The sequence below is a fragment of the Anguilla rostrata genome, chromosome 6 (genome assembly GCF_018555375.3).
Source record: "Anguilla rostrata isolate EN2019 chromosome 6, ASM1855537v3, whole genome shotgun sequence".
In the NCBI taxonomy this organism is placed as follows: Eukaryota; Metazoa; Chordata; class Actinopteri; order Anguilliformes; family Anguillidae; genus Anguilla; species Anguilla rostrata.
Window position 1 is genome coordinate 25,333,215 of NC_057938.1, and position 24,034 is coordinate 25,357,248.

A 24,034-nucleotide genomic window follows, 5' to 3' on the forward strand; every position below is an offset into this window, starting at 1 on the left:
TGTAAACAGAAGTTATTTGAGCATGTTTGGCCTTTCTGTTAGCTTGAACAAGTCAGCCTATTCTCCTCTGACCTCACTCATCAACAAGGTGTTTTTGCCCACAAAACTGCCACTCACTGCATTTTTGTTGTTCAGCATACTATTCTCTGTAAACTTTAGAGACTGCAGCTTCTGCAATTCCCAGGAAGACAACCGTTTATGAGATACTGGTAACACCACGTCTAGCAAAAACAATCATACCATGGTCAAAGTCGCTTAGATCACATACCCATTCTAATGTTTGGTTGAGCAACAACTAAACCTTCACCATGTCTGCATGGTTATTATATTAACTTGCAATCACATGATTTACTCTTTTGGAGCAGCAGACTACTCGCATTAACAAACAGGTGTACCGAATGAAGTGCACATATCATAGACGGTAGAAAAATACCGTATATATACATATATAAATGCATATGTATATTCATGCAATATTCATCATGGCGGCACTATCTGAATCCTTGATGGTTTGCTTCATACTCCAAAACGACAGATGGCGCTCTGCACATCTTGAGTTTAAATTTATGAATAGACAACCAACGAAGAAAAATAACATTGGTTGCTGTGTTATCATGGCCGCCTCGGCGTTTTTAGCAAGGACTGTTCGTTCTCTGTCTGTGACATTACGAGTTTCTTCGCAGGTATACAAATACATTATAGCAGTATTGATTTGTACCGTGTTCCGTGTCGGAAAACCTGTTTGGCCTAGATTAGCTAGCTAGCTGAATCAAATGTCTTAGATGCCATTATTGCTTTGCCACCCTACTGATTCATTCATTATAACGCTACACCACTGCACTTTTTAATGTGTTCTGTGCTAGACTATCTAATTTGCCCATGTTCTCATGTGTCGTTTGAAATCTAATATTAGCTACTTTGCTTCATGTGAGGATATTAAACGGAGCGAGCATTTTTCTGAACAATTAGACATGGGTCAAGGACCAAGCTTGGTTGCTTCTGGCCACAAGCTTTACCTTGCAACATGTGACAACATGCTACTTAGCAAGCTACAAACAACCTACGCAACGGTGAACAGGTAGCTAACTTTATGTAGCCAATATGCTTTAGGTAGTAGCTATGGTCCGCAAATTATGTCCGCCTAACTTGTAAATGTACGATAGGCATAATTTAATTTAGGGCTGGAAAGTTGCCACGACAGTGATCCATTTGGATAACGTAATCTTGGAATCGTTCGATAACTATTTGGTGTAGCACTAACAGTAGCTAGACTAAGTTAGAACTATTACGGCTCGCTAAAAGGAAAGTAAATTGGCTGTCATAGTGGTTAGCGAATACCAGCATGATTTTTAATTGAGTTTTTTGTGTACCTTTTTCAGTTTACAAGGAAACTTGACGCAGGCAAGAGTCACCGAAGGTATGCCGTCTTCTTACATGTTGCATTGAAAAAGGCACATTTGCCACCTCAGATTGTCCGGAAATTTTACGAAAAATGACTTCCAGTGCTGGAAGGATATTTGAGATAAGTCAAATACTTTTTGAGAAGCTTGCAGATAAAGTGTTCTTTCTGGGGGATCTTAAGCAACGATAGTTTATCACATTTTTGTTAGCCTCGTTTCCTGTACACTACGTAACATTTAGTAATTGAATACTTTTGATACGGTAGTATTATGAAGGGTATTTTGAGCAAAAAATGAATCTGATTGTATCATTTTGAGAGGGATGGTCAGGTCTTTACAGTCAGAGTTGCAAATCTCATAACATCCTAGTCTACCAGCTAATTGTACGATTGTTGGTTATGGACAAAATATGTCTATTAATGCATATATCTTAATTGTATACATTAAGTAATCAGCTCAGCAGTATTTTTGCCTTTATTTTGATTTCTAAAACAGGAGTAGACTCCCCTGCATCAGTCCTTCGGCATGTGTCCACACAGGGGTTTTTCAGAACACCGAAATTCAAAATGTAAGTTATGCTGGCTTCAGCACTCTTCATCATTCAGTCACTGTATGTCAGGCTAGTTTTGATATGAGTCGTTATTCAGTCCATAGGCAGCTTGTTAGCTTCCGCCCCACTCATTATTCACTGACTATACAGCATAGCTTTTAAACCAGCATATGCTGTATAGCCACAAAATATTGTTCAGGCAAAATGCAGTGTGGTGACCCAGGCTGCTGTAACCTTGGTTGTGTTTATGTGCTAGATCACTGTTACAGATGAGCCAGACGCTCTGTATCAGACGGTGGCCGTGCTGGTGAAGGGCCATGACTGTGCAGTTCTGGACAGCTATGAGTTCTTTGCTACGATGGCTGCACAGGAGCTGGGCATCCATGTCGGCAAAGTGTAAGTGCTCCTGAGCCCTGTCTTCCAATCCAAGAGAGGAAGTGAGTGCTTTTCAGCCCTGTCTCCCACGTTGAAGGAAATATGTGCCCTTGAGCCATATTTTCTAGGCTAGATGAAGTATGGGCCCTTTAGCCCTATCACAGGAGAGTGGAAGTGTGTGCCCTCGAGCCTTATTTCCCAGCAGAGAAGGAGTAGGTGCCCTTGAACCTTTCACATGAACTGTGTCTACCATGAGAGAGAAGCATACTTGTCAACTGAGTCAAATTGGCCATTTACAGAACTTGTCTTCCCAGTCCATTTCACTGGCTAAAACAATGAATGATATTGTGAACAAAATTTTATCAGTTTGATCATTTCGGCTGAAGGCTGTGTACATTTGTGTCCCCCTGAGCAAAGGGCTTCCAGTGCTTAGCTAAAGAGAGGCAGCATGGTGCTTTCTGTCTGTGGGGCTCTTTATTGTCCTCTTAGAAATGATGACATGAATGATGGGGTTTATTTCAGATGCGAACCTAAAAAGACCATCGAGAGAATGACCCTCCTCAAGTCTGTTCACATTTTCAAGAAGCACAGAGTTCAGTACGAGATGAGGACCCACTATAGATGCATTGAGGTGAGACCCCTCCTGCTTTCCTCCTTCTGAAATAACGCTTAGGCCCGGGATCTCACAGTCCAATGCTGTTGAGCCAGCTATGTCTGCTGAACTGCTAGTTTTACTGGCCTTATAGCCTTAGCGATGTTTGTATTCAGCAGAGTATACTTACATTGTGGAGAGTGCTGGATCTGTATCAGAGGCATTCAGTCATGTAAATGAGTGGTTTTGTATCAAGTGTGAGTCAACTTTTTTTTCCAACATAAACAGCTTCTGATCATGACAGGCAAACGTCTTCAGTGGCTGTAGAAAATTTGTTTGGTAAATGGCCCTTGGTTTTGATGATAGTTATTGATACTTGGGGGGGTTGAATAGCACTCAGAGAGAGTTGTGAAATAGATTGTTTTTGGTCTCCTGTCTTTATAGCTGGCACGTGTAACAGGCTCCACAGCAAAGGTGTACCTGGAATATATTCAGCGGAATCTGCCGGAAGGAGTGGCCATGGAGGTGACCAAGGTAAGTGTGTTCTAGAAACGGATCAACTTTCTACACAGAGGTCTAGCTTGTTCAGCCTGGCCTTCATTGCTCAGTGGGGTTGAGGTTTGTACTGCATACTCAAAATGAAACTAAATCTGTAAGTCTGGAATGCCGTATCATCAGTTATGGGTATGACCACTTAACCTTGGAGACTTGTTATTCTTTGCTAGGAAGACTAGATTCAACCTTTTTTTTTTTTAAAGTAGCAATGGTCTGTTTCCCACGGTTTCATATCTTCCTATTCCTGTGCTCCAGAGAACATTGAGTTGAGCATTGGACAGAGAGTTTAATTTGGTGTGCATGAACTTTAAATGCTCTTTTCCTCTCTTTCTCCCCAATTTGGATTTCCCAAGCATATTCAGCAGCGCTCACTGCTGCAATTGTCATTACTTAATTTCGGAGTGTGCAGATAGCAGCATGAATTTCTCTGAACCATATGATGTCAACCACTGTTTCTCATCAGGCACTGTTTACAAGCTAGCACAGACATGTCAAAGGAGGACTCTTCATGTAGGGCTTAAATGCTGGACTTGACCAGTGGTTTCTGGGCGCCGCCATGTTGTACAAATAAAAAAAAGAGACTGTGCTGTAGGGACTTGAAGCCCAGTCATCCACTAAGCATGTGAGATACAGTGACTCGGTAGTGACGCAAACTGTCCCTGATTTGTCCACAAAATATTGCCGGCTTGCCCAAATAGCACAATAACTTAACAAATCGGCATAGGGGGAGACATTAGACGAAGAAAAAAGAAAAAATCTATTGCGACTACTTTTTCTGGTCGAAAAAATAATTGACTTTGTATTTTTATCATATTGTTGCCATTGACTTGCATTAAAACGGGTGGCTGAAACACCTATACTGGAGCCAACCACAGTGGCGCTAGTGAGCAACGTCTCTCAATAAAACAAGGAAGTGAGCTTCAAAAACGCAGCCTGGTTTTGGCCGCTTGGTTTGGACTTGAGTTCTCATGAAGAACTTTCTTGTCAATTTTCTTTGGCAGACCCGACTTTCAACAACCTAAGGACGGAGAATGCTGCTCTATGTATTTGAAATACAGTGCGTGCTTGTAACGTGTGGTTGTGCTACCACTACAAACGGGCAACAGCAGCCTTTCCTGACAGTCTTCCCATGCCCAGTGTAACTTAGTTCTATGTAAGGCTGTTTTACTTGTCTACAAGTAAGTTAGTTTACACTAATTCCAGTTATCACTTAAACTGACATACACTCAATGTGTATGTATGTTTTCAACATCATTTCACAGCCTTATATTTGTCAACATGCAATTTGTGTACCTCAAGGGTACGTGTACCTTGGCTAACACAATGCAGCCAAGCTAGCAGCAGCAACAAGTTACCTGAGCCATTCCTCATTTAACGTTGCTCTCTGTACCAGTTAATATCTAGCTAGCTTTTGCTGCAGCATACAACTGTGCTTGCCTCAAGTTGATGTGCACCATTACAACAGAGGCTAGTACTGGCAACAAGTTAGCTGAGCCTTCTCTTTCTGAAAGTCATATTTATGTTGTGTACACACATGCAATTACTGATTAAGTGTAGAAAGTAAATTTCTCAAGGAGATATTTAAATATTACAAGGAAAATAAATATAAAGATGGGTCTTCACATGACACGTTGCCAGGAATTTGTAACCTGATTTTAGATGTCAACATTCATTTTAAGCATTGTGGTTTTGAAATCACTAGCAAGCTTTGCATGAAGATTATTCAGTCTTCTTTGAAGAACTACTGCTGCCATTTATTCAGTTACACTTGATACAGATTAACAGTCATCCTGCAGATTCAGAGATGGAATACTTATGTGTTTGCAGTATCATGTACAATTTTTGGACATTTTCCCATGGAGAAAAACTCTGTATTGACTATAATTTTCTGTATTGACAGGCTTGTTCTAAAGAATGGAAATCTATGCTCAAAACAGCATTATCACTCAACATCTGTGTTTTCCTCAGTCATATATAAGTACTGGTGCTGGTCTAATGTAAACTAAAGAAAAGTCTAATTTAATGTCACCATACACAAACTTAATGTCACCATACACAAACTTAATGTCACCATACATTATAACATTGAGAAGGCCTGAGCTGAACTGTCAGGAGGCAGCCAAAAGGAAATGAATAAGGACTACAAATTCTTATTTATTTAATTTAATCTTATTTATCCTAAGACTATAACCTGTCAAATGGAAACTTTGATTTGCAGTGTTAACAGCATGCTAACATGCTACTGTACCATTCCATCAAACTAGACATTGTTCATTTACTTGGTCTGAATAGCCTAGAATAATCTATTCTTGAAGGAACATGGTCATCTAATTACGCTGCCTGTTCTGCTGATCAAAACTGACCACAGCTATAGCTGTGCGCCAACATGATGCTACTTGATAAACATACTACCTACTGGGAAAACATTCAGCACTATCAGTAGCATAGCAACAGCTCCATTGCTGCTCAGAACGTCCAGTAAAGTTTAGAGTGTGGTTGACTAATTCATTGAGGAGTTTGACATCCCTGATCCAAATGAGAAATTAAAACTATTTTCTCATTTGCATCAGGGAACCCAGGTCCTGGAAGGCTATAGTATCTGCAGTAGGTTTGGGGGTGTTTCAGCATTTAAGTGTTTAAGTGATTGGCTAAAGAACTCACACACCTTGTTTCCATTGACTGATACTTTAATACTGCGGTCCTACAGGACTGGAGTTAAATCTCTGATTTTTATTATTTTGCTATGCGGTCTATGATCTCAGAATTGTCTTGTTTCCTCACTGATCCACCAATCAGTACGTTGACAGTGCTTTTTAAAAATGTACTTTTACCCTTTGTATGTTTGCATGAATAACAGGTGTAAGTGAATTATATGTTCTGTATAAATGGTCGGAATTGACACTACTTGTTCAATTTGTGTTTATCTGTCTAGACTGAGCTAATGAAAATTCCAGAGCACATCCAGAAACCCATGTGGGACTCAGTTCCCCAGGTGGAACAGCCCAGCCAAAGAGAAGTGAGCAGTAGGGAGTGAATATGCCCTCTGGAGGAAAGATGGCAGATCACAGTACTGCCGGCATCTTAGCCTCTCCTTCCTGCTCATCACCAGGAAGAGGTGATTCAGTGTGTGCCAGAAGATTCACCTTCATGGAGTGCAATAAAGTAATTTCGATATGTGGGCAGCATTCAATGTTTTTCCTGTTTAGGAAATTTTATGATAAACACCATTTCAACGAATTCACAGCCAGCTTGTAAATTTCGAGATATATTAACAACTGTTGCAATGAAGTCTGTAAGAGGAATTAATGTATGAAACAGTAAAGCCTTTCTTTTGTATGTGATGTCTGTTGAGTTGTCATTTCTTCCATAGGCCCGTTTCCATTTCCTTTGGGGGAGGGGGCATTTGTGTTACCAGCAGTACAGTATAAACAGAGCAAGTAGGGAGCTAGACTGGTAGCTTTCATAATTCTGCCCCTTCCTACTCTTTGCTATTCATGTGAGATAATGCATTTTAATAGTTTTGTAGGTCAAACTCATTTCCTCATTAATTTTTTTAATTTCACAGGGAAATTTATGTTTGTAATAATCATTTAATATACCATAGCTACATCCTGTATGCAGAAGAAATTATTTTATATTAGAAATATTACTAATATCTTTTTTATACATTGGCAGCATTGTGACCAATTCAGTGACATAACAAGCATTAATATTTGTGAGAACCCTTTTCATTTGCACACAATTTTTATTTCATCAAAGCTAAACTGAAAATTCAGGGTTTTAATTTTTTTTTTTGGCCCTGATTGCGGATCACTTTGCTTTAGGCACAGTGCCCAACCATCCTCACCATCGGATAATGCTGGAGGGCAGAAGTGAAGTGACCATGGACTAATGTTTCCCAGCAACACCTGGGTCCACTATTGCATGGCTGTCTAAAAATAAAAAATTACCATTTGACTTCATATTTTGGAAGGATGAATGTGTTATTGGGTAAATGCATTCCCACATGATGTTCTTGTTTCCGTATTTATTATAATATCTGATCGTTTCTAAAGTCTCCTGTAATTGAAAAGAAAACTCAACACACAATTAAGGATATGCTTTTTTTATTGAAGCTCAGAGACCGGTACAAAGCATTAAAGAATATGTAGTCAAAGCTTCCTCGATTTAAATGTGGTGCTTCTGTGTGCTTACAACTCCAGCATTCCACATTCAGAGAGCTCAAGTATAATTAGAATGCTCATTCGTGCTGCACTGATTATATTATGGTTTTGACATGCATGCACATCCTTGCCATGGTATTCATAGTCTACTGAAGCTGCTACCTTACTTAATCAAAATGACTCACACCTGAAAATGAAATGTCAAGCATTAATCCCTTTTTGAGAATCCTTTTTTTCACGATCTGTTAACAAAGACAAATTTTTATTACTGTAAAACTCAATTTTGCTGTATGCCATCTCTTTTTGTGTTTTGAATCATATTCATAAGTAATAATCCAGATAAATATGCTTGTGAGCAGAGAAGAAATTGTTCAGTAACTGTAGAACAAAGAATGAAATATTCTACATTCTTAATGTGAAAAAATGTTATTCAGTATTTAATTTACTATTATATACTGATTAACTAATTCTTTGTAAGTCATCTTTGAAAAAGGTGTCTTACAAAGTATCTGACAGTCAGGCTGAGAAGCACTTGTTAGCTCAAAATAAATTTAAAAAATTCCCCGCCCACCTTTGCCACTTCCCCTTTTATGTTTTCTCAAAAACAAAAATAAAATGAGGTTTAAAATAATGTAATCACTCATAGTATGGAGTCTTTCTCACACTCACTTAATACTTGAAATGTAAAGTCGGCAGTGGCGGGGCAGCAGTGCAGTATAATGGGTAAGGGCCTGGTCTTAACTTAAAGATCACAGGTTCGATTCCTAGGAAGGACACTGCTGTTGTTCCCTTCAGCAAGGTGCGTAACCTGCATTGCTTCAATATATATCCAGCTGTATAATGTAAGTGTACAATGCAATGTAAATGTTGTGTAAGTCGCTCTGTACAAATGCCTGTAATGTAAATGTAAAATTATTAATAATAATAGTTTTATGAGGTATTATAATTTAAAGAATTAAGTAAAGAATTGGAAGGAATGTACAGTATACCTTCAATTCCTTGTACATGTGTGTTGTCACTTCCTACTGAAAGCTGTACATACACATGCTTTCTCACATTTTCTAAACCTGAGAAATATTGTCACAGGAAATTTCAACATGCCAGCAAGTATCCAATTTAAACAACAATGTAAATGAAAATAGAATTCACCAGCTTTCAATTTTGAATGTTTCTTGTCGCTAATAAAGTAGGAGAAACTATTAATAACTGCTAAGCCATCCATTGTTTGTTTACTAGGCCATCTGTTTTGCCTATTTACTGTAACATTCATTGCTTGGTGCTACTTTCCAATAAACTGACAGGATTTCCTGATTGTTCATACACTAAGAGAACTGATTGGCATATTCAATATGGTTTTGTCAAACCTCTTGTTAAACAACCCAACTTCTTAAACAGTCTCTCTAATTTTGAATCTACTACTCACTAATGGTACTGCTTACCTGTAACAAATTAACATTAAGCAATGAAGGTATATGAATTGGATATATTTATGAGGCACTGACGATACTGAGTTATGCAGTTGCCTTTGACTCTATACTTAGGAAGACTAGACTTTTGTATTAATCCATTGCAGGGGTGCCAACAGTCATTTTGGGTCCCATGAGAAGATCACATTGGGCCCTATTACCCTAAAGCTGGCAGTATACTCAGTAAGAAGAAAGAACTTCAGGATTGAGTACCACCGGCGAACATGTGCACGAACACTGTTGTCGGTATACCCAGTGAGAACACCGCACCGTTTAAAGTCACTCCATGCCGCTGGGGCGTGAATAATTCAGAATAATTATGAGGCAGCAATCATAACGTTTGAAGTGTTTAAAATGGCTTTAGTTTATCTAGCTATGCAAAATAAGAAAAAAAGGCGAAGGAGATGGTACGTTCACTCTCTAAGTCAGAGTAGGATGGAGAATGGAGAGTTTTGTTTGTACATTCAGCAAATGTGGAGTTCAGACGAGGGGGTCAACTGTCTCTTATTTACGAATGTGTTTTGCCACTTCAAATGGCAAAACATGGTGCCTACCATTGACAATCAAAGAGAAACAATGGTCACACCTGCATTTCTTGTCAGTAACAAGCTAATGAATGACCACTGGTAATGAAGTTAATTGTGTATTAGTATAAAGGCTTGGCAGTTTTATTCACTTTTCCCCATTATGATTCCCCCACCTGATCAGCTGTAAGAGGGAAATGTTTCAGCACAACATGAGATATGAGATAAGATAATAAAATGAGGGATGAGATAATAAAATGCATTTCTGGCTCCCTCACCTCCCCTGTAACTCATTTCCTACCTGGCATTGGAGAGTGCTGTAAAGCAAGAGAGTGCTGCAAAGCAAGTCAGAGTGCTGTAAAGTCATTCAGAGTGATGAAAAGCTCACCTTGGCCGCGGGGCCCACTGCATGCTTCTTGGGGGGAGGGGGGGTCAGCGGCCGTCTCCTGCTGGCTTCGAAAGGGTGACTATATTACCCTTCAGGAGACAACAACAGTCAATCTTTCACCTTTAGAGAGCAACCGGCGAACTGCAGTTTCACATGTGGCAGCAGAATGCATTCACTTGGAGAAAAGCAATATTCAAAACTGTGAAAGGTGCAACACCTGCTGAGAGTGGTCAGGCACTCACTGGATGTTTAGAGCACTGAAAAATATTGAATGTGTATGCATATGTGTGTGTGTGCGTATACATTTGTATATATATATATATATATATATATATATATAATATATATATAGAACTCACACAACATTATATATACACACTACATTTTGCACATATACACCACAGCTAAAAATGCATCTGCAATATTGGAGGTCCTGAAAGTTCTTGGAATATCTTGGAAATATATATGATCCATCTTGCTGTCTTTCAAAAATATGTAGACAAGCTTTCCATTCTCACTGGTAACAAAATTACATATGCTAGCTTTTACATTTTAAGGTGACATCAAGCACATGCAGACTGTGAGAATGTATGTGAGATGACCGTTTGGCAACTGATGCTTTCTTAAATTAACTTTTATTTTTCATTTTTCAGACATTCATGTGTTTCTGTTGTATGCTCAAACAGATCAAACAGACGTTTTAGCAAAGAAAAAGCAGTACACATTTATAAAATGAATTTTGAAAAGTTCTGTTATAAACATTTTGTTATAAAATATTAAATACAACACGTTGTGTGCCAATTAACTAAATACCAAAAATGTACCACAATAGTATTTTATGTCAAATAATGTATATTTCAGGACTCACTTCAGGTTTTGAGGCTCATCTAGCTATTATACTATTCTTGTGTGTGGATGTGCCCCAAAGTCTGACACCAGGCTCTGATAACACTGGCAGGCAGCTCCCCCTATCAGAGGAGATTTGTACCTGGATTTACACCAGGGTGGTCGATTTTTTTGAACTCAATGACAGTTAATTGGACCCCTTAAAAATTAAAATGAATCCAATATGCAACCATACACTGAGATGCATTTTGTAGTCACCAAATTGCATGGTACACAGCAATTTGATATAGATTTTAAGGAATTCCATAAGAATGGAATGGTCCTTATCCAAGTATCAGAAGATAATAAAGGAAAATTATATAATAACTGAAAAACACAAATTAATAACCTCCTCAATCCTTGCATTTCCTCACCTATGCATGCCAATTTTGATTGGAGGTATTGCACCTTTACATGCATTTAGTGAAACTTAACAAACGTAAAGTCAAAGAAATATATTTTGCCGACAACACCAGACTGGAAGCCAGATATTAAATTGTATTACTCCCAAATACATATTTAGTCAATAATGTTCTAATCAAATACAAGCACTTCAAATGAAATGTCCTCAAAGCACAAAGATGCCCCCGATATTTTAGTGTGAGTGTTAAATGAGCTTTTTTTTTTTTGTTGAGTGATGCCTCTGAAATGCTTTTTTTATCTAGGGTTTTCTTGGCAATTCATATTTACACTGCAGTTCTTACACATGATTCAGCCCTCAGCATACATATAAGTGCTTTTAGGTGGAAATAAACTGACGACCCTTAAATTGTTACTGGATTTCCAAAAGGGTTCTTGGTCCTCCAACTTAAAAATCAAACGTGACCATGACAACTAGCCTATCTTGCAAAATATTCACAATTTAACAATATTTAGAAACAACCATTTTAATGGCATATGTAATACTGATCGTAGTAGTAACAATATTATCACAACAGTTGTAATAGTAATAATGTGCAGTTATGTATTTATGATACATTTCTTGGCATAGCAAAGCAAAATTGGAATGTTTCGGAATAGTACTGCTACCAATATAATTGGATATACACATACACAGTACATACAAGTGTACGATTCCATTTGCTCAAAAAGTTAAATTACAAGCTGACATGGTAATTACGTCCAGCTGAAGAAGAGAAACATTTGCAAATGTAATTTATAAAACAATAAAAAGGAACAGTTCACAGTTTATTTTTACTTTTATTTTTTCCTTCGTGGCTATGCCAGAGGTTTTAACTGTTTGTTTTTCAAAAGTACATTCACAAATCCACATAATGTATATATCAGTTACATTAAGGAAAGGTATAATAACACTTCAGAACTAAACACAGTGTGTAGGGTTCATACTGGAGTAAAGCAATGAATTGCTTTTAAATATAAATGCAAATATATAGGTATAATCTGTATAATATTTCAATATCCATTAATATCCATTTATTTTTTTAAATCCATTCCACAATAGATTATAGTACACAAACATAAACTGCTCTAAACAACAATATTTATTAACTTAAAATAGCTGCACATTAAGGATATTATAACCCTTGTTACTTTGAAGGATCATAAACACTTGACATGTAGACTTGTCATTTTTAGTGTGTAAGAATCAGATTTTTTTTAGTCATATTTTTAAAACTACATTTATGTAACAAAATGAAATGTTTGGGAGGTCCAAGGAGTCATGGAATACAGTGTTAACACTGGTGCTTGAGGGCTGTTGTGCTGTCGTCTTTCTTTCTCTCTCTTTCTCTCTCTCTCTCTCTTAGAATGTCACTTTAGGTCACAGACACTCAGGGACTTAAAGGTCACCTTTCATGAAAGAAATATTCTCAGTCCCTAGTTTTAAAAGACTCTTCTCTCTTCATAACAAACAACTTTTTAATCTCAACAGTAAGATGTTTCTCTTCTAACAGAAATGTGACTGAAACTGTAAGTGTCCATTCTTTAGTTCTTTGTGGGCCCCCAGTGTTTTTTTTTGTTCTTTTTCAGTCCATGAAAACAAGATATTTTGCTACAGGGTAACTGAGGCAGTTGAGGGTTCGGAGGCCCTAACTGAGGCATCTGGTTAGACATGAATGTGGGCCCCTGCTACTGAAGCGCTCAGTATTAACAGTAAGCTGCTTTAAAAGCGCCGGCCACCAGGGGGCCCTGGCCAGCGCTGACCTCTGCCAGGCAGAGGGGGAGGCGGGAGAGAGGCGGGTCCATTGTGGAAGCTGTGTAAAGGGATAAAACCACACATTTGATTCTGCTGGTCTGCCACAAGAACCACTGACCTGTTCAGCACCGGTGCGATCCGTTCCTTGACACAGGTCTGCTAGTTTTACTTCTGCCTCATTTACAAGTAGTCTCGTTTTACCGTTTTCACAACAAGGCTCATGCAGTACTCAAACTCTGCTTCCCTCATGTAGAAAAGGTGTTCAAAACGAGGATTCGGTTTCTTTTTGTTCCTTGTCCAATTTACTTTATATTTCAAATTGCAGAATTATTATTATCCTTACTGTAATTGAATCAGTTGACATATTTAATGAAAAAAGCAGTTTGTAAAATAATAGGGAGTGAGACAAAAACAGGAATCCAGCCAGATGTTTGAAGCTAAGGAGTCATATAAAGGGTATTGTGGGAGACTTACCCTCTGGGGTGGAAGGGTCGGTGTGGGCCAGGGTGCATCCCTCTACCACGAGGGTGTGGAGGGCGTCCCCTAAAGCCAGGGTGTCCTGGGGGTGGTGGTGGAGGGGGGCCGTGCCTATAAGAACAAAAGTGTGCCACTTCATGGAATTAATAGGAAATATATGGGAAACCTGAAACAAAAATGTTACTTATAATAAAATTTTAATTAATATCAAATAAATATATCTGTCTAGTCTGTTCTTGCAGAAACATGAAGGGCTTTACATAAATGTTTAAGTTTCTGTTATAGTACTGTCATCAAGATTTAAAAATAGCTTTTCCTTTGGCTGGATGACAAATTGCCTTTGAATACATATAAGCTGCCCTGCTAAAATTGGGGCTTTTCTTTAGAAACAAGTCCTGTTTTAAATTAGAAAGCAAGAACAAATGTGTAAAAGCTACTTTTTCCCCCCTGCAATAGATTATGATGATGTTCTTTATATGCATGCTGCTTCCATATCTCTAAGTGTCCAAAATGCACCCTACCATGGTGCTTTCCACTTCATTTCTAATGCCAAGTCACTCATACACCATTGCACAAGAGGGAGCTGGACTTCCTTAGCTCCACACAGGCTTCATCACTGGTACCTATTTTTGGCTGGACAGCAACAGTGGGGCCAGCCCTACAAACTCGAATGTCTGTGACTGAGTGACTGAGTGATGAAGTTACACCATTGGTCGGCCGAGTTATGAAGTCACACCATTGGTCGGCCGGTCCAGCCATATACTAGGTTTTGACCTGGTCTTGTTACATAATGCAGTCATACAGAAACTTTTACTTTTTGCCTCCGAACTTAGAATGTCTGGATTTAACGGGCTTATTCTCAGCAAAGGATACTTCATAAAATTGCCCACCCTCATACTGAAACTTGAAAAAAAACTGCTTCTACATATTATGATCTCAAAATAAGGCTGTCAAAAGTGCCATGAAATTGAGTTTGAATATTAGCTTTTGTAATTAGAGTTCGAATATATTCAAATATCATTTGCCTATAATTCACAAAAATAAGCTGCTTATTGACGGGCGCGATATGCACGTGACGCTCCCTCTAAACTGGCCTACGCGTTATTTTCCACAAGCGGGCAGTAAAATAGAGGACATCGGTGAACTTTAATACTAGGTTACTACATCTGGGGCCTCATTTATAAAACGTATTTTAGATCAACTGTGTGGCACGTGCGTAGAAAATCACGTCAAAGTAGTGATTTATAAAAATGTCAACATGACTCGATTTGACCGTGGAAACGGTCATGGCTCTACGTCAGGTCTTCACTTGACGTATGCACGCAAGTTCATTTCATAAATGAGCCCCCTGCACTATAGCCTAATGCGCAAATGAATAAAGCATTTTCTCGTACATGTAACTTGCCACAAATCGGCATTTAATAATCATAGGGAAATGACTGTTTATAGTAAATTGCTGTTTATTTCCAACTATTCAAACGGCTAATACCTGTAGCCTAAAACAACATAAATTGCTTACTCTGTTTCGTTTGTTTAACTTCTTTCATCATCCAATTTTAACAAAATCTTCAGAAAAGAAAGGAAACATAGCCTGCCATGGGAACATTATTTAGCCTAAATTGTTAGCTGACCAGATCTGTTGAACGAATTGAAAAAAGAGACTGGCTCGCGAGGCTAGCTGACCAGTAATGTTAGGTGTCAATGCAGCTGAAAGTATCGCTGGAGGTCATTGGCAAGGAAAACCAGACGATCTACTTGCTACGGGTACAGGGCAGAACGTTTTTTGTTGACAGAGGAAGTAACGTTAGCACAGGAAATGAACTTTGCGTGCATTAACATGATTCGCCGCATGAAATTAAAGCCTGCGTGTTAAGTACAATACGCGGGATCCAAAACTAATATTCGAATTCTCAAATTTAGGTTCGAACTTTAAAAAAAGAAAGATTTTCGAATAGTTTTCGAACTTTGAATATTTCTTGACAGCCCTATCTCAAAAACAAACTAAATCTGAATGGAATTTGTTATTGATTTTAAAGCCTATATCTGCAATATGTGGTAGTAACGGGGGAGTGTACATGCTTTAAATCCCTTTGACAAATTTAGATTTGTAAAATCAAAGAAGACTATATCAGCTTTTATTTAAGGGTGTTTTTACGATGTAGAAATTACAGCACTTTTTATAAATAGTCCCCCTATTTCAAAGTATCATAATGTTTTGGACAAATGGAGTCACAGGTGTTTCTGATTAGTCAGGTGTGTTCAATTGCTTCCTTAGTGCAGGTATAAGACAGCTTTGTCTTATCAAATCAGTTTTGATTCTAGCCTTTTGATTGCCTTTGGAATCTGTTATTGGTGCTTGTCAACATGAGGACCAGAATTGAAATGAATGCCAAGGAGGCCATTGTAAGGCTGAGAAATAAGAAAAAACAGTCACAGGCATAGGCCAAACTTTAGGCTAACCAAAAACCAAAATGAAAATGTACAACTGTTTGGAGCATCATTAAGAGGAACTAGCACACTGGTGAGCTCAGAAATCACAAAGAGCCTGGTAAGCTAAGGAAGACCTCTACAATTGATGACTGTAGAATTCTCACCATAATGAAGAAAAATCCCTAAACAGTTGTCTAACAAATCTAAAAGACTCTTCAGGAGGCAGGTGTGGATGTGCCAGTGATTACTGTTCACAGAAGACTTACAGAGACTACACTGCAAGATGCAAACAAATTGTTTTCCACAAAAACAGGATGTCCAGGTTCCAGTTTGTAAGAAGAAGAACCTAACAGAGCCTGCAAAGGTCTTGTGGATAAATGAGACCAAGATTTACTTATGTCAGGGTGATGGCAAGTGTGGTGGCCAATGAGAATTGCCCAAGATCCAAAGCCCCCCTCGTCTGTGAAACATGGTGGCGGGGGTGTTATGGTTTGGGCATGTATGGCTGCCACAGATATTGGCTCACTCTTCTTCACTGAAGATATCACTGCTGATACCTGCAGCAGAATTAATTCTGACGTGTACAGACGCATCTTATCTGCCCAGGTTCAATGCCTGTAAATTTTTTGTATTCACTGTAGGTGTCTTCTTGGATTACCAGGCTCTTTTTTCTAAGATTCTGTGATTTCTGAGCTCACCAGTGCTGTCTTAATGATGTTCCAGACAATTGATTTTGGTAAGCCTATGGTTTGGCCTAAGTCTCCCACTCTGACTGTTTTTCCTTATTTTTCAGCCTCATAATGGCTTTCTTGGCCATGTTTGAGAGAGCCCAATCACTGAACAGGGCCTACCTGTGCATAGGTGGATAGGGTCCTCTCATGTGCATTGGTGGTGGTGGTGGTGGTGGTGGAGGGGGTGGACCCATTCCCATAGGCCCACCCATGCCACCTCGAGGGCCACGAAGGTTAGGGTAGGGACGCATCCTCCCCATTCCTCTTCTATGAGGGCACAGCACAGGAATCATTGCAACACACAAGAGCTTCTAAAAATAAATTCAGGGCATGCGCACATTTATAGGGGATATTTAGTTAAACAGACTGACTGAGCATCAATCTAATGATGAGAAAATGACTGCTAGTGTTAAGCTGGCTGCCAATAATGTGTTACTTCACATAGCAAGCGATTTATGCAGTGGATGTGAACATTACCTTCCAGGTCCAAACCCATTCATGGCCCCATCTCTGCCTCTACCCCTGCCCCGCCCTTGAGGGCCATATCCTTTCATCATCATGCCCCTCCCACCACGTCCACCTCGTCCTAACCGGCCCCCTCGACCATGCCCCTTAAACCCTCTTCCCCTGTGGAAAGAAAATAACAAAAAGAAGAAAGAAAGCAGTCACAACACCCACCTTCCAAATTCCAATGTTACAGTAAAACTCCCCTGATATGATAGTCATGTGACAGACCTGGCCTTGTTGTCTGATATATCCTCTTCTGTGGAAACCTGGAGCTTCTCTTTGGGCTCCATCACATGCTCTGTGTCACCATCCATCTGATAAAACAACAAACATAAACCTTTAAGTATTCTGATTCAGAGTAGCCTATTGGTTAGGACATTGCATACTCTGATACTGAGTAGCTCATTGGACAAGACACAACTGAGCACTGATTCTGATTGGTTGGGCTTCTGTGGGATATTTTAAAACCGCTCAGGCCATCAGGCCATGTCTGGCCCATCAGGAAATACGTTATGGAATAAACTAGCCACAGAATTCAAACTGACTTATCTCAAAGCATAACAGGAGCAAAAACAAAAAAACCTCCCATAAAAATTCCACTGTATACCATGAGGCAAGGCGTACCAAAAATGAATGGACTGGAAGGTTCCTCAAAAAACAATGCAGATTCAGTATGAGAATACTTGGGACATTATATTATTATTATTATTATTAATTACATTTATATAGCACTTTTCCAGATGCTCAAAGTGCTTTTACATGGGATCTTTAATGACCACAGAGAGTCAGGACCTCGGTTTAACATCTCATCCGAAAGACGGCATCTCCTACAGCAGTGTCCCCGTCACTGCACTGGGGCATTGGGGGTTTTATTTGTACCAGAGGGAAGACTGCCCCCTGCTGGCCCACCAACACCACTTCCAGCAGCAACTCAGTATTCCCTGGTGGTCTCCCATCCAAGTACTAACCAAGCCCACACCTGCTTAGCTTCAGGAGTGCATGGAGGTATGGCTGCTGGCATATCTGAGATACCATTTTCACTTTATCAGCCTTCTCTCAATATTACAACCTATTACATGCTTAAAGAATGTACCCTAATTTAAATGGTACGGACATTTTATATATTTTGTACAAATGTCACCAAGCCCAGCTGTGACAAGATATCAGATGACAGTCAAGGAAGAGTCACAAATGACAGGCCGCATAAGTATGCGTGTGTACGTGTGTGTGTGTGTGTGTGTGTGTGTGTGTGTGTGTGTGTGTGTAAATAGAATTAACATTAAGCACAGCATCCTAATTCCTGTATCAATTTTTCTTGAAATATGTTTCAGAAAATGTACAAGTATATGGGAGGCACTGTACACTCAGAACAGAAAATCACAAGCAATAAAGCAAGTTGTATTTTCTGGAGGCTGGCTGATATTACATTAAGCATTACATCTCAGGGTGTATTCAAGCATGTACACATCAAGTATTCAAGCATGTAAAATACAAATCATCTCAGTCTTTAATCTCTCACTGTCTTTCAGAAGTGTGGCAAAATCTGGTTGCTATGATGCAATATTTAGCATATTTTTACATATATAGGCCTAATCAGTATTTAGCAACAATTTGTGTTTTTTAAGAGAGAACTCCACCCAAAAAAATCCTAATTTGGTGTGTTGGTTTACCCTCACGTAAGTGAACGGATATGTATTTTGCCTTGAGTAATACTGCATAATCATTACAAATGTGTTGTTATGAAGTCACAAATGCAAAATTTAAAACATATGTAAATTGCTGGAGTCTTGTTACAGTTTCAGCAGCAGTTAAATCTAATTTAATCTCAGAATGAATCTCTCGTCTCTCTCTATAAAATGGAGACATTATTATACCTGGGTGACATCATTATTTTGGATAGTACATTTTCTCATCTGTGAGCTAAAGTATTATATGTGATATATTAGCTTTCCTTTAGAGTTCATGCATGTCCTACATTAAAGCTGATTTTATAGGGCATGATTTTTAATATCTAGGAATTTTGTCCTGTCGTAAGTGGCACTAAAATCCCCCCCCCCCATATGTAGGGTAGCTTTTAAATTAAAATGTGATCACAAAATAGAAACTGAACAGGTTGTTGTGTGAACTTAAGGGTTAGTCTTTTTTGTGAAATCATAGAAAGGCCTACTGTGTATTTTCTTTTAATGCATCTGTAATGCAGATGCTACCATGTTTTTCAGGAAGATTCCATCATTCTGATAAAAGGACATCACTGCATATTTCCTTGCAACATCTGCTGCCGATACAAATAACACTGGACTAACAAATAAAGGAGGGCAAAGAATGATAACTAGGTCCATCTTGGAGATTTAATGTTGACTAGATGTTGCCTTTTTACAAGAACTTGTTATCTGTCCATTTAAGCAGTTAGCTCATTAACTTGCTCGTGATTTGTGTACTAAACAGAATTCCCAGCAATCCACTATCCCAGCCTGCCTGCTGAAGGAATGTGGCCATGTTCAGTACAGTACCATTTTGAAATGCAGTAGGCTATTTTTTTACGCTAGGTTGTGGCATTGTATGGCAAAGTATGTGGACACCTACATCCAAGATATCATCCCAGGTTACGGGCATTAAAATGGAGTTGGTCCACCCCTTTGTATTATAACAACTTCAACTCTTCTGAGAAGGCTTTATACTAGATGTTGGAGAATTGCTACAAGGACTTGTTTCCATTCAGCCAGAAGAGCATTAGTGAGGTTGGGCACTGATTGCTGGCTTTCCTATTGATCCCAAAGGTGTTGGATGGGGTTGAAGTCATGGCTCTGTGCAGGCCAGTAAAGTTCTTCCATACCATTCTCGACAAAACCATTTCTATTCTGACCTCACTCTGTGCCCAGGGGCATTGTCATGCTGAAACAGAAAAGGACCTTCCCCAAACTGTTGGGTAATCACAGAATCGTCTAGAATGTCAGTGTATGCTGTAGCATTAAGATTTGCCTTTACTAGAACTACTGTAAGGGGCCAAGCCCAAACCATGAAAAACTGCCCCAGACCAAGGGTGTCCAGATACTTTTGGTCATATAGTGTATCTTTCAGTCAATTAATACATTTGTGTTGGGACTTACTACATCAACTGCTGAACATTTATCAAATAAAATGTAAGGAAACCATATACCACTAAATTCACAACTACACACACTAATCATAACCCTGACCAAATACACCCACAAGCATCAATTAGAAAAAGCTAATCAAAACATGTGAATATCATGAACAGTTTAAGAGACATGCAGCAAGAACATCTTGAAAAAGTATTAGAGAAAGGGTGCAATAAAATCCATTCAGGTTCATTGCACACTGATTCATAAAAATCATGTTATGCAACACAATATACATAATGCAATGGACCAAATATATATATGAAAAACAACAATGTACCAACATTTAAAATCTGAAAACTCAAACTTTTTTGCTCAAAAGCAAAAATGAGAATTTAAGTAAATTTTTGTCCACTGACAAAAACAACAGGGAAATGACAGTTTAGAAAAAAAAAGCATCAGTCCAAATATCTCCTTGGCACAGTGGCACAATGAATAATAACTGAGTTTTTAATAAATGCTGAAAAGCTTTTCTATTTGCAAAACACAACTGCACAGTAATGCTCAATTATTGTCTGTATTTCAGGTTTTGTATTTTTTTCATAACTAGAAAATACAGTAAATATATATCTGACAACAGAAAGTTAATGTCTCCAATGGCAATTATTTACATGGTCAGGTCATGACAATCAGTTCCAATGGTACTGAGTTTGTCACATTCTTTTAACTGAGAAAACTAATACATTTTTGTGTAATCATGTTCTTCAATAACATTGTAAAATATTAAGCTTACCTTAGTTGAACACTCCAGTTAACAAAGTCCTCTCTGTAAAAATTCACTAACTGCAGAAAGTTCTTCCCATGTAACTGGTTTTTCCAGTGGTATGACTGGATTGAAGTCCCGTTATTATTAATTAAGGTTTTGTCTCGTTAAAATTAAAAACAGAATAAAACTGTGCTGGTAATGAAATTCTGTGCACAGAATAGCAGTGTACACAGCAACTTGAGGTGCTATCTTCTGCAGGTACCTGGTGCATTGCATGATGTCACCAAAACACTACCAGCCATGCTTCATTGAAGCAGTATGCTTTATTGGGCACATTCTGGGAATACACATAGGCCACACAAGATCCTTCTTTTCCACTGGGAATAAATAATCTTAAGATGGAATTCAAGATGTTATAAAGCTCTGAAGCATAGTGCATTGTAAATATGATGCAAAATAATATATTGAGTGATTTTGGTTTTTTGTACACAATATAAAAAGCACCCCGAAAACTATGTCTGAAACAGCTTCTTTATTTTAAAACTAAAATTCTGCTAACTTTGCCAACTTTGATCTCCATATTGGTGTTATAAAGCAAAATGCATAAGACAATGAAAACCAACATTAGATGTAGCCTAGGTCTAAACTCTGAAGCCTGTGACCAAGCTATCAAACAGCTGAATATGAATAGTTCAGAGTCAGCCAGAGCTTAATGTACAATGCAGTCTACCACCTGTGCCTCTGCCAACCGAATCGTCAATGCTACCGTGGGGTGAAACCCCAGCTGAAAGTCCTTCTACATGCTTGAAACACAACAGCGCATACCAGTCCAAAGCAAAGAATTCACCTCCTACATAGAATGACATTGGCACAGTTTTACATGAGTTTTCATGACACTACTGTCTATGGCTCGAAATCATTTTCGTTGCTGGAAGTCAGGTTTATCTGCTCCTAAATCGAGATGTAGTCTACTGCTGTAGCAACACTAACATACTATTTGTAAAGGTGTTGTTAGATGCATGAGCATACGGAATAATTATTCGGGGCAAATAAAAGGTTTAAACAAACGCCGGCTCATAATAATTATAATGAAAGAAAATTAGCCAACATCACATGGAATTCTGAGAGAATTAACACGCATGTCCAAATCGTTCAGTTTGACAATTAATTTTCAAACTGAACGTCAGGCCTAAATAAGTCAGAATAGGCCTGCGCGTGTCTTTACAGCGAAAAAAATCGTAGCGGATTAAAAATTCAACCAAAAAAAGCTGGCACAAAACATCTCCGGTGAGAAATGCACGGGGACGTTCAGTGCCACTGTCAGTGGAAAGCACTTCCGTTATTTTATTCACTGGAGCAATTAACTTGCCTATTCTCGATTCCGGATGGCAACATAGGTTAGTGTACGGTGTTCCGGGGTTAGTGAAAATGATAATTTTTCTGAAGCATAGCTGAAATTATTATGTATGCATAATCCCCCCGCCATGGAATTAGTCACAGCACAGAGCACGCAACTAAAATGCACGAATAATACATTGAATAATAAAAATTAAAATCAGCAATGAAGTAAATCACGTAATGACAATACATGAGCTCTCTCTATTTAAATAAACAAAATTAACTGGAAGGGGAAATACACAACAGAACTCTAAATATCTAACGTATTTACAATCGTTTCTGTATTGCACTTAATATGATAATTGTGCCATTTCAAGTACATGGCTTTCATAAAATGATTGAATAAGGATGTTTTTACATGTATTATTTGTGCCAATTATATCTATCTCAATCATGAAATGCATGCTAATCCTAACCAAATACCAAATATGATATCAACACTATAACCGTATACGAACCACATATGATGGGGTAAACATTCAGCATAAATCGAGACTGCTCATCACAATCGAGACATGCCTTTAGCCTTTATCACTAGTGCTAGCTAATGTCTCGCGTATTATATTAATAAATGATGCGCTTGCGGGAATTAATAGAATTCCAATGCCATGTGTAGATCAGTTGTGGCTCGATTTATATGCTCAGCATTTCATTCCTTCACTGGAAGGCAGACACGAAGGGAAAACATCAAATGATAGGCTAACACACGGTGCCATTGTAATGGGGATAAAGCTGGAACGACTCACCTCACTGAAAGAACTAAAAGTTCCCAAGGCGATGAGACAGCAGAATTAAAATAAGGCTTTCTGTACGAAATAATCAGTAAAATAAATATAAGAAAAACAAAAAAATAGAAATCAGACTACGCTTATACCCCGTCCGCTTTGAAATGGCGGCGTGTACAGATCCGACACATCCAGCAGATTTCTCTGTCAAGGATACATTGTAGCTGGGAAAGCCCCTCCCATCGAAAGCACAGTCCTCTCTGGGTTGGCCTGTGAAAACTCTTGTGACGCCCACATAATAATTGTTGTATTGTTATTGGTGGAAGGAAACCCGTCTGCTCTCACGGATTTTTGGATGGAAAATGATCATCAAATGTGCAACAGCAAAAGACGCGCTCATTCGGCGAGGTGAAAGAAATACAGCGATGGGAAGAGTTTGAAACTTAAATAAAGAATTGCACGCAAAACCAATCAATCATCGCTTGTATCATGTGACCTACACCGTTCTATGCATCGTGCTTTGCGATACATGAGAAGATATGGTTATCCCATACAGGTGTCATACATTAGTATGTGCAGAATGTGCATAGGCTACAACTCTTACATACAGTACAGTCTATCGATATGACATCGGTAATACACGCTGACTGCTTGCTAGATACAAAACCTGTTGTGTATGACTGATGATATGATGATATTAGTATACTACTTAATATAATAGGCTATATCCGAGTCAATAATTAATTGATACATTACTAAAAGCTATTTGCGATAAAGAGAGATAACTCCAGTTATACATTTTAACTCAGCCTTATATAGTAAAGTATACTTCGAAGTTCTTTATGTTATTTTTTTCATGATTTTTTA

At 38.5% G+C, this 24,034-nt stretch overlaps 2 protein-coding genes across 4 annotated transcripts; one reads left to right on the forward strand and one right to left on the reverse strand.

Moving 5' to 3' along the window:
* The first annotated feature begins 526 nt into the window (after positions 1–526).
* On the forward strand, positions 527–6,813 carry mrps10 (mitochondrial ribosomal protein S10). Its single transcript, XM_064339176.1, has 7 exons — positions 527–683; positions 1,380–1,417; positions 1,896–1,968; positions 2,207–2,346; positions 2,848–2,956; positions 3,362–3,451; positions 6,405–6,813. Exons 1-7 carry the CDS (start codon positions 567–569, stop codon positions 6,504–6,506), a joined length of 669 nt encoding a protein of 222 aa, XP_064195246.1. The 5' UTR covers positions 527–566; the 3' UTR covers positions 6,507–6,813.
* A 748-nt stretch (positions 6,814–7,561) lies between these two features.
* si:ch211-51e12.7 (uncharacterized protein LOC336335 homolog) lies at positions 7,562–23,391 on the reverse strand. Of its 3 annotated transcripts, none has more exons than XM_064339180.1 (6): positions 23,189–23,391; positions 17,427–17,512; positions 17,169–17,318; positions 16,812–16,958; positions 13,528–13,641; positions 7,562–10,102 (listed from the first exon to the last, which is right to left on the reverse strand). In XM_064339180.1, the coding sequence occupies exons 2-6, from the start codon at positions 17,510–17,512 to the stop codon at positions 10,093–10,095; spliced, it is 507 nt and encodes a 168-aa protein (XP_064195250.1). In that variant the 5' UTR covers positions 23,189–23,391; the 3' UTR covers positions 7,562–10,092. The 3 variants fall into 3 exon arrangements, with proteins under 3 accessions (XP_064195250.1, XP_064195248.1, XP_064195249.1); XM_064339178.1 differs by lacking the exon at positions 7,562–10,102 and adding an exon at positions 11,770–13,111 and having other exon boundaries at positions 23,189–23,390; XM_064339179.1 differs by lacking the exons at positions 7,562–10,102; positions 23,189–23,391 and adding exons at positions 11,770–13,111; positions 21,072–21,141.
* Positions 23,392–24,034: the final 643 nt, after the last annotated feature.

Coding starts and splice junctions, on each gene's coding strand:
- si:ch211-51e12.7 (XM_064339178.1), bottom strand. CDS start 17,512: ATGGATGGTGACACAGAGCATGTGATGGAGCCCAAAGAGAAGCTCCAG. Junction 16,959..17,168: donor AATGGGTTTGGACCTGGAAG/GTAATGTTCACA, acceptor GTGCCCTCATAG/AAGAGGAATGGGGAGGATGC. Junction 13,642..16,811: donor CCCTATCCACCTATGCACAG/GTAGGCCCTGTT, acceptor TTGTTCTTATAG/GCACGGCCCCCCTCCACCAC.
- mrps10 (XM_064339176.1), top strand. CDS start 567: ATGAATAGACAACCAACGAAGAAAAATAACATTGGTTGCTGTGTTATC. Junction 684..1,379: donor CATTACGAGTTTCTTCGCAG/GTATACAAATAC, acceptor TACCTTTTTCAG/TTTACAAGGAAACTTGACGC. Junction 2,347..2,847: donor GGCATCCATGTCGGCAAAGT/GTAAGTGCTCCT, acceptor GGTTTATTTCAG/ATGCGAACCTAAAAAGACCA.